This window comes from Mastigoproctus giganteus, chromosome 1 (genome assembly GCF_048544385.1).
Source record: "Mastigoproctus giganteus isolate SK-2022 chromosome 1, ASM4854438v1, whole genome shotgun sequence".
Lineage (NCBI taxonomy): Eukaryota > Metazoa > Arthropoda > Arachnida > Uropygi > Thelyphonidae > Mastigoproctus > Mastigoproctus giganteus.
This window is the reverse complement of record NC_143575.1, coordinates 263,725,151-263,741,210: the sequence shown is the minus strand read 5'-3', so window position 1 is coordinate 263,741,210 and position 16,060 is coordinate 263,725,151. Positions and strand designations below refer to the sequence as shown.

At 36.4% G+C, this 16,060-nt stretch overlaps 1 protein-coding gene across 1 annotated transcript in view; it reads right to left on the bottom strand.

Moving 5' to 3' along the window:
• The window catches only part of msn (serine/threonine-protein kinase msn), a 555,676-nt gene that overhangs the window by 283,152 nt on the left and 256,464 nt on the right, over positions 1-16,060 (bottom strand). The window contains 1 exon segment of the mRNA XM_090377310.1: positions 7,826-7,916. Within this exon segment, the coding sequence (XP_090233436.1) occupies positions 7,826-7,916 (91 nt within the window).

The window sequence follows — 16,060 nt, the reverse complement described above, 5'->3', positions numbered from 1 at the left end:
GAAAAGTTGGAGGTGATAGGGAAGAGGGGGAGACCTAAGCTGAGATGGAAGGACAGGGTGGCAGAGGATTTAAAATAGAGAGGATGGAGGAGAGAGGAAGCACAAGATAGGGAGGAATGGAGGAAAAGAATTAAGGATGAAAAAATGCCACCCTCATATAAACATGGGAAGAAGGCGAAGATAAAGAAGAAAAAGAACAGAAAAGCCCAATAAACTGGAAAGTGCAACTTGTTTTTGTTTTATGGTTATGACCTCCAGAAACGTGCTTTAGAAAAATATCACTAAGTTGTTCAAAATTCTTTCTTATAACGGGAATATATGATAACAATGAAAGGGAGAGTTCAATTTCATTTCCATTATAAATATGACCTTTTAGAGAGATAAACAGCTTAGTAATATTGCAAAATTTTCAACATCCAAGGACTTGGAATGAATTACAAAAAAAAAAAAAAAAAAAGTGTTATTGGGCTCACATTATATTTTCACAATACCTCCATTTATTCCTACAGGATGCAAAATACATTTCCATGATTTTTTTAAGTTTGCACCAGCCAGCAAAAACTTACATAAAGTCGAATTTCTGTAAATCAAGTATTACTTAAGTCGGGGAGTTACTGTACTGCACATGGGTAGCAGTAACTATATGGTACTACACTCATGGTAGTAGAAAATGAAAAGGACCAGGGAAAAGATAATTATGCAGTCAGATATGAAGTTCTGAGCAGTGCAGACAGGCTGACAGGACAACTTGTCAATGATATATAGGAACTTTGCTAGCAGGGATAAGGAATTTATTATACCACTGTACAATGGCCATTGTTAGGCCACATCTTCAAATAATGCATACAGGTGTGGCAGCCTCGTTTTAGAAAGGATATAGATCTGCACAAATAGGTGCAGAGAAAGGAAAAGAGATTGGTGAAGGGAACTAAAGAATAGTCTTACCAAAACAGGCTTCAGTTCTGCAAATTGCAGCATCTGGAGACTAGGCACCTGCAAGGTGATTCAAAATTTTAAGGTTTTGAATGGCTTGAGCAAACTCAATGCTGATGGGATTCTTCCTCTTGCTTAGACTATGTACATGAGGGGACATAAATTCATATTGAGGAAAGGATAGTTGCAGTACATATGTTACATATAGTATGCAGTACAACCGTTGAAGTACATATGTACTTCAACGGGTGGCTGACTGCTGGAATAAGCTTCGATCCGTTGTTGTGGAAATGGATAGTTTTGAATAAATCATTTGCCATTACTAATCAGCACCATTTTGAAGTTGACTTGAAATTAAATCAACATAAGCCCACATTCCACAATGGAGTGATACGAATTTGGGATTATGTGCCCTTTAGTCAATTTCCTCTGCCTCCTCTAACACTAAGGCAATATACTAAACTACCAGTTCTGCCTTGAAATAAAGTACAACCTAAAGCAAGCGGTGCTCATGACATTTTCCTCTAGCATAGTTTCCTCCTCACCTCCAACACACTAACCAAGGCATCATGGTACACTGAGGTTTTTATAATGGAAAGCAACTTGGACCAAGAGCTGGCAGTGTTTCATGTGTGGAATAACAGCTTGTTTGTGGCAAGTTTCCAGCATGTGGGGTAAAAATCTTAATCACTTTCCTATGATTATATAACTTACTGTCACTTGAAAATCCCTTCAAGAACTTCCCCAAATCACTAATAGAATTTGAACATACTTTTACAAATGGGTGCCACATGACATAACTGTAATCAGCCATAGCGGGTAAGGCACAATGGTAATATACAGATAAAGAATTCAATGTCATGGATCTGAGCTATCACTACATCCCAAATAAAAAAAAAAAATCCATACTTAAGTGTTCAGTCCACCAAGCTATCTAAACTGAATAGAATAAATCCTAACGAGTAAGCAGGCGTCACAAAAAACCACCTTCTAAGCATCTTTTATGTTTGGAAATGCCTTAACTTTCACGATCTATGTTTTAATTATTTGCTTACTGAGAAACAGCAAGTTCAAGTATACTCAAATCAACTAACATATACATTATTTCTGGAACAATACATACTGATATATATAGAGCAATAACAATACAGAACTACATGAACATATTAATATATACATATTGATATACAATGCACACGTAAAATGAAATAGGTATTGTATGTGCACTCTTCATTTCCTTAATTTATGAAGTTTTTATTTTTCACATATCACAGTTAAGGAAAAAGTTAACTCCTGAACTTTAAAAAGCCTTTGAAATAAGCTAGCCTACAAAGTAACATTGTTTTTCAGTTTTACTTAATAGCTGTTTCTCAATTCATATACCACATCCCTGTTTATTACCATTACTACTTCAACCACTGTTTGACTTGATGAGTTTTGGCAGGTTCTGATGTGACCAGAGCTATGGACATGCTGTTTAAACTTTGAAATAAAACTAGTGTTAAGAGAAAATTGAAATTGGTTTTGTTGTTTATTAACATTTTTTTTTTTTCCTTTCTTTTTCAAGTGAACACATAAAATCTCTTACCAAAGGAATGTTTTTGTTCATAGAAGCAGACAGTGTGTTAAGTTCAAATCTGATATAGTTTAAAAAATGAAAACCTAAACTTGTGGGAAAGGGCGAAAAAAAAACTTAACTAGTATTAGTTTATGAAACAAGCATTAAGGATAGCAACTCCCTAGAATTTCATTCCTATATAGCATGCATGGCACAGGAAAAGAAAAATACATCTATGCACAGCGTGAACATATTGCATTTGAATATTTGGAATGCAAATGATGTATATAATGGAATATTTAACTATAGTATCAGCGTAAATACACCATAGTTAACCTATATATTTGAACTACGTATGTAACGTAGAGGGCATCCTTTTAATTGTATCTCATAATGTGGTTGCCTTCACAACGAGATAGCTACTATTGCATTACTTCATATAAATAACGCTTCTCTAGTAGAGAAGACTTATTTATTTTCAGCAGTACCACCACCCTGATTAATTTTCTAAATACATTACCACCACACCCTTTTGGCATCTCTCATAATGTGGATATAACTTCACAACTGTGATGGCTTGTTGTATTACCTGGGTACATGCCCGCCCACTGATGATGAAGCCGCACAGCTTCGAAACGATCGTCTGGGTGGTGGTACCGCTGAAAATAAATAACAGTAGTCTTCTCTACTAGAGAAGCATTATTTATTTGAAGTAATGCAATAGTAGCTATCTCGTTGTGAAGGCAACCACATTATGAGATACAATTAAAACGATGCCCTCTACGCTACATACGTAGTTCAAATATATGGGTTAACTATGGTGTATTTACACCGATACTATGTAATTAATTATTAAAACCCATAAGGATTATGCCCTGTGCATTTAATTTTCCAAATAATGGAATATGAAAAAATGTTTTAAAAATGTGGTTGCTTTCCACAGTGAAAAAGCATAAGAAAAAAAGCAAGAAATCAGTGACAAAAAGATAACTTCTATATAATGTCCACATAGTAAGAAAAATGTGTAAAACTAGAATCAAATAATGAAGGGAAAGTGATGTGCTGGCCATCAGTGACACAGAATTCACTGAAGCAGAAGACAAGAGAATTCCATTTCTTTAGGAATTAACTACATATGGATATGCAGAAAAGCAATCAAGTCATGAACAATTTGATGTTATTATAAACTTGGTGATTAGCATGACATTAAAACAAAGAATTCAGCAGGCAGAATGACTCATTAAAAGAATATATTTTAATACCAACCAAATCTGTTAGGGAATCCAAGCAAACATGCAGTATGAGACGAAGTAAGTTCAAATGAGAAAAACAAATTGCAATGTGATTAAACAGAAAGCAGGGTAAAATTAAAATGAATCGTAATGCAAAATAACCTGAATGGTGCTCAATAGGGATAGGATTCAAACAATGGAAAAAAGAAGGCTTTCTCATGAATGTATCAAAAAAAAAAAAAAAAAAAGTATTGCAAATGTAGAAAATAGAAACATCAACAACATCCAAAAAGAATTATATGATTGGTATTTATAGGGTTGAATAATTAAATAACAAGACCTCAAGCAGGTGGATAAATGAGACATCAAAAACTGAGAATTCATCCCAATTTCTGTTTTTTGTTATAAGAAATCTTACAACTCTATTCCAATCCCAAATAGGACAAGTTGCAATAGTTCTGAAACTATTCAATATTGATTGAAAAGCTGAACAAGATAAATGACAAAAAACCTACACAGATCTCAACACAAGGAATAAAAGAGGGATTACCAATTTCAAAAGCAACTCATTAAATTGAGTCTCGTTTTAGGAAGGCTGTAGATCTGCTGGAACATGTGTAGAGAAGAGCTACAAGTGTAGGGTGAAGAGAATGTAGAAGGGCAGTCTTATCAAAACAAGTTTCAGTTTTGCAAATTGCAGCATTTTGAGACTAGGCACCTGTGAGGTGATCTGATCAAGGTTTTTAAGGCATTGAATGGACTGAGCAAGCTTAATGCTGATGGCATTCTTCCTCTTGCTGATATTACACACAAGGTGGGCATATATTCAAATTGAGAAAGGATGTTGCAGGACAGATATGAGATGGCTTGCCTTCAGTCAGTGGGTGTTTGACAGTTGGAACAGACTTCCATCTGGTGTTGTAGAGGTTGGCAATTTGAATAAATTCAAGGAAAAACTAGACAAATTATTGGAAGTAGAAAAGTGATATGGGAAGGGTTTTTTTGACTGATGTTTATAAGCTTGATTCCTTGCATCATGTGCCAATAATAATAATAACAATAATTAGGAGAAGAAAGAGATAATAATAAAATTTGAGCATTTTCCAAACCAGTCCTCACTATGGCAAGATGCAAACAGCAAATGCTGTGGCAGGATAAAAGAAGATTCTGAATTTTTTCATCAGTATATTTCTCCTTAGTACCACAGTAAAATGGAAGTTTGTGGCCTTCTCATTTCTGTCATAATTACTAGTAGAGTTAATAAGCTTTCCCCAAAATCTTACTTATGCTTCCTTTAACATTCATGGCAAGTCTAGTGAGTTTGAATCACTTTTTGACCATGAAATCTGGCCAGCTGGAGTTCTTACCATGCCTTAAAGGAGGCATGGTAAGGCAAAGGAGGTATCATCATAACACGCATGGAAGAGGACTAGTAACAAGAGCAACCTCAACTAAAGCAATCATAACATATCTCACTATGAGAAACACAAGCATAGTCAAAGGGAATTCAAATTATCCCTCTTCTACCACAGTTATCAGAGCATATGACCGATATCTCGGCCCTTAAATTATTCATCACTAAGGGCATTACAACCAGATAGCTCTATGAGGGTGCAAATTTCACAGAATTCTTTCGGATAGATACAGATGTTCTTCAGTAACCTCACTTTCCAATTAATCCTTATGTATCAAATATGCATTACATTTCATGATTAGAGATAAACATACATTAAAAAGATTTCAAATCTCGAAATGCTAACACTAATTAATATCATTCAAAAAATAAAACAAATATTCAGTTTACGTGGATATTTGCAAGACAACTTATACATATCCATTGGACATGCGCCTGGCAAAATCAACAGCCAATCCATGTGTATAAAATTGGGAATCTAACAATACTTTTTTTTATAAGACTTTATGCTTGCCCTGATCACAAATATCTTCAGGAGCATTGTCCTTCTGTCCACTCCACAATCAGTGGAGTAAGTATAGTATACATTTATACTATAATAAATATAAAAGCAACAAGGCATAATACTATAAGAACTTAAAAATTATACTATTAAATACAGGTGTAGATACACCATAGATAGATCTTAAACAAAAACTACAATCGTAGTGTAAAGGCATTGGTTCAACTGTATCTCATATTGTGATCATCCTTCGCAACGAGTTACCATGTACTGCACTACCTCAAATAAGTAACACTTCACTAATAGAGAAGGCTATTAGTACTTATTCTCGGTGGGCACCACCATCCAATCAAAAACTATATTTGATTGTGAAGACGCAGGTGGTGCCGCCTGGATCTTCATGAGTTATGTGGTAACTCGTTTTGAAGGATGATCACATGAGATACAATTGAAACGATGCCTTTACACTAAGATTGTAGTTTTTGTTTAAGAGCTATTTATGGCGTATCTACACCTATATTTAATAGTACACATTTATATACTCTACTTAGACCAGACACAACAACAAGAGAGAACTAGAAAAATTCACACAGTCAAACAAATCTCTAAATCTTTCCAAATGAGATGCACTGGGTGTGTATTTTTTTTATCTTTCTAAACCTTGAAGTGCTCAGCAATAGAAAAGAAAGAATATGATGTTATAAAATATTCACTGATGTAAATATCCTCCCAAACTGGTTCCAGCAAACAAAGTAAATGATACATGAATGTACAAGTACAAAATAAAATTACATATATGAATTATTAATACTAGTGGTGACAAATGACTCAAGGAAACAAGCTTATACAATATCAGCCAAAAAAAAAAAAAAAAAAAAAATCCCTTTTAACCTATCTCCTGCAATGGTTTGTCCAGTTCTCACTTGAATTTATTCAAACCAGCCAACAGATGTAAGTGGGTTCCAACAATCAAACAGCCACTGGCTGAAGGCAAACTTCTGCTCCTCTATCTATGCAACCATCCTCCCTCAGTTTGGATTTGTGTTCCCTCACACATGTACAGTCTAAGCAAGAGGAAGAATTCCATCAGCATTGAGCTTGCTCAAGCCATTCAAAAAACTTTAAACACCTCAAATCAGATCACCTCACAAGTGCCTAGTCTCCAGATACAGCAATTTGCAGAACTGAAGCATTTCTTGGTAAGATTGCCCTTTCATTTTCTTCACCAATCTCTTTGCCTTTCTCCACATCCATTCCAACAGATCTACATCCTCCCTAAAATGAGGTGCCACCACACTGTATGCTGTATTCAAGATGCAGCCTAACCACTGCTTTGTACAATGGTATAATCGCCTCCTTATCCCTGCTAGCAAAGTTCCTGTATATCACTGACAAAAACACCATGAGCTGTCCCTATCGGCCTGTCTGCACTGCTCAGAAAACTTCATATCTGCCTGTACAATTACTCCCCAGAACTTTTTCATTTTCCACTACCCTGTGTGTAGTATCACACAGGGTGGTGGAAAATCTGGGATTTCTTTTACCCATATGCATTACCTTGCATTTGTCAATGTTAAACTTCAGCTACTGTTTATCAGCCCGAGGTTCTAATTTTGCAGTAGCTTACCTTGATTATTGTCATTAAACTCCCAGCCAATCTTTGCATCATCTGCAAACTTATAAATTAAGCTTGATATACTTTTATTGACATCATTAATAAATATAGAAAACAACAATGTGCCCAGCACTAACCCTTCGTGGGGGGAATACACTAATAACATTAATCCACAAAGAATAGTGTCCATTAATAACCACTCTTGTCTTCTTCCACTATTCCTAGCAGTAACTTGTCCTTAATGTCACACTGTTCCAATTTATACAGAACTTTCTGATGTCCAACAGTATCAAAAGTTTCCCTGATATCCAAGAATAAGATTATGATAATTATTTTTTGCATCCAGTTCCACTGTCACTGCATCATAGTAACCAATCAGATTGGTCAGACAAGATTGCCCTTAACAAATTAATCACGAAAACCTCCAGAAATCTAAATGGGCTGACAATCACACTACAGCAAAAAACAAAAGTTGGAGCCCTAAATCAATAGGGGTCTTCTCTTTACTTTTAATATCAATAACTATTTTGAACATACACACAATAATTAAAATGAAAAATAAAACTCTTACCTAATTTGACTTCTGCATTGTCTGTAAGAAGCACATTTTGGCCTTTTATATCTCTATGAATAATTTTATTTGCATGAAGATGACTCAGTCCCTAAACAAAGAAGTATTTTATTAGCAAATGAGAACATAAATAATTCTCTCTTTCTCTCTCTCCACACACACACACACACACACACAGTATATAAAAGTAAAAGAAGGTAAGTGAAATAAGTGCTTTTTGGACTAGGGCCACTGAAAAAGCCAAACCATAATGAATATAAGATAAGAAATATAAGTAACATAGCCAAGAGTTACAGAAAGAATTTTTTTTTTTTTTTTTTTTTATGAAAACCCCCAAACACGAAAGGTATCAAAACCTATAGTACATAGTACCGTGCACGGGTTGGAGGAGAAGTGGGGGGTGGGGGGGGGGGGCTATTTGGTTTTTAGGAGCATTAGCAACTAAGGCCATATTGCTCCGGGGATATGCGGTGGTCATTCTCTGACCTTTCCGTATCTTCCGTATTTGATGGGCACAGGCTCTAGCCCCGATCTAATTAAGAAGCGTGTGCTACGCACTGCTGCTCCTGCCCACCTGACTACGGAGGCGCCACAGAAAAAGAAATATGGAAAAACTAAATCATGGTAAATGTTACAAAAAAAAAAAACACAATACTGTCATATAACACACAACTATCTCTTTCAAGAGTCAACCCAAGACTGCATGAAAGAGAACAATATAATAGAAAGGGTGCAGGAATATTTTCTGATGCTATCGAGGCAGTGTTAGGTGGGTCGGAAAACTGCTAACTTGTGGGGATTCACAGACTAAAAGGTTAAAAGTAGCCGCAGGCAGAGGTAAAGGTGATTCTTGCACAACTTCTATTAGAATAAGTAGCAACCTGGAGCGAGGGGTGCTGGGGGTTTCAGGGACTGATGGCAGTCATCGTGATACAGGTGGGTATATGGGATGCGTCAGGGTAACTAGGAATAGGTGCTTGTATGCTTGCATGTATACCAATGCTAGAAGTATAGTAAATAAATTTGATGAATTTAAAGTGTTCGTCAAGACATCAAAGGCAGATATTGTTGGGATATCAGAGATGTGGTGTCACACTGATATTAGGAAGGCAGAATTGGAATTTGGGGAGTACAACATGTACAGAAAGGATAGGAAGGGAGGAGGTGTCATGCTGTTAATTAAGAAAAACAAAATCAAAAGAAGTGCATCAAGTTGATAAAGATGAACAGTGCACTGCTGAGTCAGTATGGTGTGACATAAGCACTGCAAAAGCAAAAATAAGAGTAGGAGTGTGTTATAGGCCTAATGACTCGAAGGAGTACAATGAACAATTGTACAGAGAAATGGAGTGGGCTAGTAAATCAGAATGTCTTATAATGGGGGATTTTAACTTCCCAGATATTAACTGAAACTTGTGGGTTGGTCACTCACACACACTAGTAAGACTTTTGTGGATTTATTGGATGATTGTTTTCTACAGCAGCATATTCGAGAGGCAACGAGAGGGTAATACTCTTGATCTGGTTATCAGCAGTGATCATTCGTGTATTACGAATTTGAAGATAAAGGAACCACTAGGTGGCAGTGATCACAGTGTACTGATGTGGGATTTACTTAAAGATATAATTACCATCAGGGGTAAAGGAAAGGGTTTTTGCTTCCGTAAAGGTGAGTACAGTGGTCTCAGACAGTTTTTAAATTCTGTACAGTGGGATAAACTGACAATGTTACCCACAGTAAATTCTAACTGGGAATTCAAGGAATCAATCGTGGAAGCTACTAAAAGTTTCATACCTATTAAGAAATATTGTTCAAGGTGTGAACAATATTTCTTGTTTAGGCCTTGTATTGTTTAGGCCTAAATGGTTATCAAATGAACTAATGAGACTCGTGACAGAGAAGAAAAATGCATGGGATGCATATAAATTATCAAGCGACTCAGAATCCTATAGCAGATATAAGCTTGTCTGTAATCAGGTCACAAAGGAGGTTAGGCAGGCGAAGGCAGATTACGAGAAATCTTTGGCAAAGGATGCCAAGAAAAACAGAAAGGATTTCTTTACTTATATAAACTCTAAAAGGAAGGGGATGAATCTGATTGGTCCACTTCATATCAATCGTTCGACTGTTGATGATCCTGCCCAGATAGCAAACAAACTGAATGAGTATTTTGCATCTACATTCACACGTGAGGAGTTATTAAGTTTGAAAATGGCAGAAAGTTATCAAATATTAGCAGGGTGCTTAATGATTTTGTAATAACTGAGAGCAAAGTGGAGGAGAAATTGTTGAAATTAAACATAAGAAAGGCACCTGGGGTGGATGGGATCTATCCATTTATATTAAAGGAGGTGGCAAAGCAACTAAGCAAACTCTTAGCCATAATTATGAGAGCATCCTTGGACACAGGAGAGGTCCCCACGGACTGGAGATGTGCAAATGTATCCCCAATTCACAAAGGGGGATCAAAGGGTGACAAGTAATTGCAGACCAGTTAGTTTAACTTCTGTTCTGGGTAAAATAATGGAGTCACTGGTTAAAGATGCATTGCAGGATCATCTAGACAAGACTGCAGCAATAATTCAGACACAGCATGGGTTTGTTAAGGGAAAGTCTTGTCTGACAAATTTGATAGGATATTATGATGTGGTTACAAAGGAACTGGATGCGAAAAATAATTTTGATATCATATATTTGGATTTCAGGAAAGCTTTTGACACTGTTGCGCATGGAATACTAGTGTACAAATTGGAGCAGAATGCTATTAAGGGTAAGTTGTTACAGTGGATAAAAGGATGGTTAAGTGGGAGAAGACAGAGGGTGGTAATCAATGGGTGCTGCTCTTCATGGACTAATGTTATTAGTGGAGTCCCACAGGGTTCAGTGTTGGGTCCACTGTTGTTTTGTATATTTATCAATGATATTGATGAAGGTATATCAGGCTTGGTGTCGAAGTTTGCAGATGATACAAAGGTTGGCAGGGTTGTTAATGGCAGTAATGGTAGTGTGCCACTGCAACAGGATCTAGAAAATTTGGGCAGATGGGCTAAGAAGTGGCAACTGAAGTTTAACCTTGACAAATGCAAAGTACTGCATATAGGTAGAAGTAACCCCAGAGAAACATACCAACTGTTTGGTACTAAACTCAAGGTGGGAGAAACTGAAAGACCTGGGAGTAATTGTGCAGTCAGATATGAAGTTTTCTGAGCAATGCAGACAGGCTGCCAGGGCAGGTCATCGGTTTTGTCAATGATATATAGGAATTTTGCTAGCAGGGAAAAGGAAGCAATTGTCCCTCTGTATAAGGCAACGGTCCGGCCACACCTTGAGTACTGCATACAGGTCTGGAGGCCTCATTTTAGGAAGGATGTAGATTTTCTTGAGCATGTATAGGGAAGGGCAATAAGATTGGTGAGGGGAATGAAGGGATCCTCTTACCAAGAGAGGCTTAAGTTCTGCAAATTGCAGTGGCTGGAGACTAGGCACCTGCACTGTGATCTGATTCAGGTGTATAAGGCCTTGAATGGGTTGAACACGCTGAATTCTGATGGGATCCTTCCACTTGTTCAGATTATGAACCTAAGGGGGCATAAATTCAAATTAAGAAAAGACAGATGTAGAATAGATGTGTGGAAATTTGCTTTAGCCAGCGGGTAGTTAATTGCTGGAACAAACTTCCATCTGTCATTGTGGAAGTTGATAGGTTAAATAAATATAAGGAGGAACTGGACAGGCATTTGGAGGGAATGGTGTGATTTTTTTTTTTTTTTTGGCTGATGATGCATGCATACACACACACACACACACACACACACACACACACACACACACACACACATGCGTGCACAGTTGGACTTCTATATAATGAAATCGATCGTTCTCTGAAAAAATTCATTATGCAGAAATTTCGTTATAAAGAAATATGACCTTTTCAACAATGAAAAATACTGTAAATTCAGAAATGTAGTAAAAGATGGGAAAGAAGTGGGAATGAATAAATTTACTAACATTTTAAAACAATTTATTAATACATACATATTAAGAAATGACTGCTTACACATGATGCCCAAAATCTTTTAATACACTTTTAAGAATTATGTCTAAAATATTTGGTTATTTTGTGTTGTACACTCATAATTTCGTGTTACATTTTCTTTCCAGTGAAGGCCTCGATGCAAAATTTTAAATGCTGCCAACATTTGTTTGGAAGGTTTAGTGTTGCCCTCATTTTCATCCAACTCATCATCAATACTGTCACTAGTTCTTTAAATAATCTCCAAAATGCTGAAGCACTTGGATATTCAGTTACTATGACATCATTATCATCTCTAAAAATTCGTCAAGATTTCTGATCAAACCTCACTTGTAACTCTTCCCATGATTGCTCAATGTCTTCTAGTAGTTTATCCCTCTCCTCTCTGTTAATTAGCATTTTAGCAAAACCTGCTTTTGCAAAACAATTCTTAATCGTTGTTTCTGTCACATCTTGACTCCACACTTTCGCCAACTCTGATATGCACATCCGCAAATTTATAACAGAATCTATAGGTTGGTTGGTTGGTTTCTATTCTCAGTATAATTTTTTTCAGTATGCACCTTCGGTAGTGCATTTTCAAATTCTTGATAAAGCCTTAGTCCATAGGCTGCAGATAAGAATTATTCAGAAGGAAGAAAACAAGCTTCACACTTGTAAATTTCGAAATTACTGAGTGAAGGTGGGAAGGGCAGTTGCTAACAATCAACATGATTTTTCTGTTTTCTTTTGTCATCTTTCTATCCAAATTTAAAATCTGCTGCTCAGAAGTTTCACTTGTCATTCAAGGTATCTTGTTGTAGCTGAAGTCCAACTCTAACAACTTTACTCCTTTGAAACATCGGGATTGTTTATGCATATTACCAAAAGCTTCAGTTTTTCATTAACAGCCATATTTGCAACCAAGAGTGTGATTCTCTCCTTACTATTTTTACCACCTAAACATTTATCACCTTTAAAAGTCTTATTTAAAGGTCTTATTTGGCACACATTTAAAAAATAGACATGTTTCATCAATGTTGAATATGTCTTTGGACCCTTAGTCCTCGATTTTTTTTTTTCAAAACTGTTTCTTTTCAATGGGTATAGTCTTCGATTGAAACTCCACTTTCGTCAGAAATAACTTTTTCACATAAGCCATGATGACACTTTAAATTTGTCCAGCCAACCGAAACTGGCTTGGAATGTTTTGTGCCCCAAAAAGGATACGTACTCCACAGCCTTTTATTTTATTAATAGCCCTGATATCGGCATGTTTTGGTCTCGTCCACTTAAAAACTGCTTCATCTACATCTCATATGCATAATTTCACAAAAAGCTTCCAACTGGTGCCGTTTCCTCAAACAGTTTGAGAATCAAAACAGGTTTTTTTCAGAATGGTTGACACACTATAAGCAGGAACATCAAATTTTAAAGTGATTTCTTTTTTTTTTTTTTTTAACACTGCAATCTACACTACCAAGCACTTCCACTTTTTCACACTACACTCAAGGATTTCCTCTTAGACACTGTAAGGTTACTTCACGGCAGAAAGAAAGCTGAAATTAGGGATCACTTGTAGCTACCATGTAAACAGAGACAGAGACAGGTAAAACTTAGTGAAAGTGTGGATGTCTCATTTCTTCAAAACAACAAATGAATTTCTGAGATAAAAGAAAATCACTCTCTCCTAATTCTCTAATTATCTAATAGAATGCTTAAGGTAGAAAATGGGTTGACCAGAGCCAATGCCCACATCAGGAATATGCTTTAATCTTTCCCAATGGCTATGGACAGCTGACTAGCGGGAATTCTCAGCATGGTTGTGCATGTTGTATAGGTTTTACTTCTTTTTTAGCCATTGCTGACCCCACTGCTGGGCAAAGGCCTCTCCCAAACTTCCAACTTTTTAGTATCCTGCGACATGGTTGGCCAGTTCCTCCCTGCAAGATTTCACAGGCACCATTAAATTGCAAAATGTTTTAGCTCTTAATTTGTGGAATTAAAGCCTTTAGCGGTTTTTTTTTTTTTTGTTTTTTGTAGTTTGTTGGTGCATCGGCTTTTGTGGCCATAATGCACCTCCCAAGATTTTTTGCAATATTTTGATCCAAGCCCGAAGTGGGATTTGAACCCGCGATCTTTGGGTTGCCAGGCAGGTACTTTACCCACCTGGCTAGCCCAGTCGGCAAGCCTTTAGCTATTAAAAGCTAAAAGGGATTAATACTTAATCCTTTTAGCAATTAATTTGTCTTTCTACAGCATCAGCTTTTTGCCTAAAGGCCAGAGGTGCGAACAATGCGTACCCGGGTCTCTCGAAATCAATTAGTTATATGGCAATTTTCTTCGTTATACAGAAACTATTTTCCATGTAATGACCAGGGGGAAGTCAAAAAAAGTTTGCTATATGGAAGTTCGTTAAAGAGAGGTCCAACTATATATACAAACAGACAGAATAAAACAAAATAACAGAAATATATGGCATGTAAAAGACAACAGGGACACACCTTGAGTACTGTCTGGAGGTCTCATTTTAAGAAGGATGTAGAGCTGTTGGAACGAGTACAGAGAAGGGCAACAAGATTAGTGAATGGAAACAAGGGTTGCTCTTAGGAGACTAGGCACCGGCGAGGTGATCTGAAAGAGGTGTATAAAGCCTTGAATGGTTTGAGCATGCTCAATGCTGATGAGATTCTTACTCTTGCTCAGAATAATTCCCTGAGAGGGCATAAATTCAAATTAAGGAAAGACAGTTGCAGGATAGATGTGTGGAAGATTGCCTTTAGCCAGCGTGTTATTGATTGCTGGAACAAACTTCCATCTGTCATTGTAGAAGTTGATAGCTTAAATTGATTCTAGGCAGAATTAGACAAACATTTGGAGCGAGTGGATGTTTAAAATGAGAAGTTTAAAGGATGTTTAAAATGCTGTATAAGCTTGCTTTCTTGCATCCTTTGCTAATGCTACTAATGCTAATAATCACTTCCTTGGCCCTGCTTGCAAAATTCCTGAATATCATTGAGACAAGACCTAATGACCTGCTCTGGCAGCCTGTCTGCACTGCTCAGAAAACTTCACATCTGACTGCACAATTATCTCTAGGTCTCTTTCATTCTCCACTATCCTGAGTGTAACACACCACCCAGTTGGGTAAGTTATACTCTGAGGTTACTGCTTTTCATATGCAGTACTTTACATTTGTCAATGTTAAACTTCAGTTGCCACCTCTCAATCCCCTTGTACAACAAGGGGATTGAGAGGTGGTGTTATGTGTTATGCACTTGTCATGGAAGGTTTCGTCGTTTGCTTTTAATTTATATGCTTATAAATTGAATAAATTTATCAATTTAAAAATTGATATGCTTACAGAAGTGATAAATCTACCGTTTTGCAGTGTAAAACAGACTTTTTCGAGTGTATCAGCGGAAGAAAGTGACTTTATTGTGGACAAGTTCTTTCTAACCCGTACAAAAATATGGCTACGAATAACAAGGGAAATGTGAAAATATCAAAGAAGGTGATGACATTAGCAAATAAAATTGAGTTATTAGATAAAATTTCTAATGGTGAAAGTGTCTCGTCAGTGGCAAAACATTATAAAATCAATAAGTCAACGGTACGATCAATCAAGAAATCGGAAGAAAAAATCCACCGTAGTGTCCATGAAAATGTGTTAATTGCTTCAAAAATTTGCTCTGTAACTCTGATGTTAAATTAGGAAAAATGGAAAAGGCTTTAAATCTGGGGATAGAAGACCGAACTCAAAATAAAATTCCATTAAGTTCACTCATCATTCGTGAAAAGGCAAAATTCCTTTATCAACACTTTAGCGAAACTAGTGATAGCACTGGCGGGATAAGTTTTTTAGCTAGCAAAGGCGCTGGTTTGAAAGATTTGTTTGAAATTTCTAATAAATATTACATTCAATATTAAATTGTTTCTTATTTTCATTTCGATGCCATATGCTTGCATTTCACTATGTACTGTCTATGTACATAGTCATTATGAAGGTACATATAATACATACATAGACAAAATTTTAGACAAGTTTTTATAATATATTTCATACTTTGGAACGGAAACCCTTTATTACTATGGGAGCCATAACTCAGTATTCGCGGCATTTCTCAGGAACATAACCCTTAACGTAAAAAACCCCTGCTATTCGCAAGGGGTTTACTGTATATATAAACTAGTCTGTAAGCAAGTTAAAAAGAATGTTAGG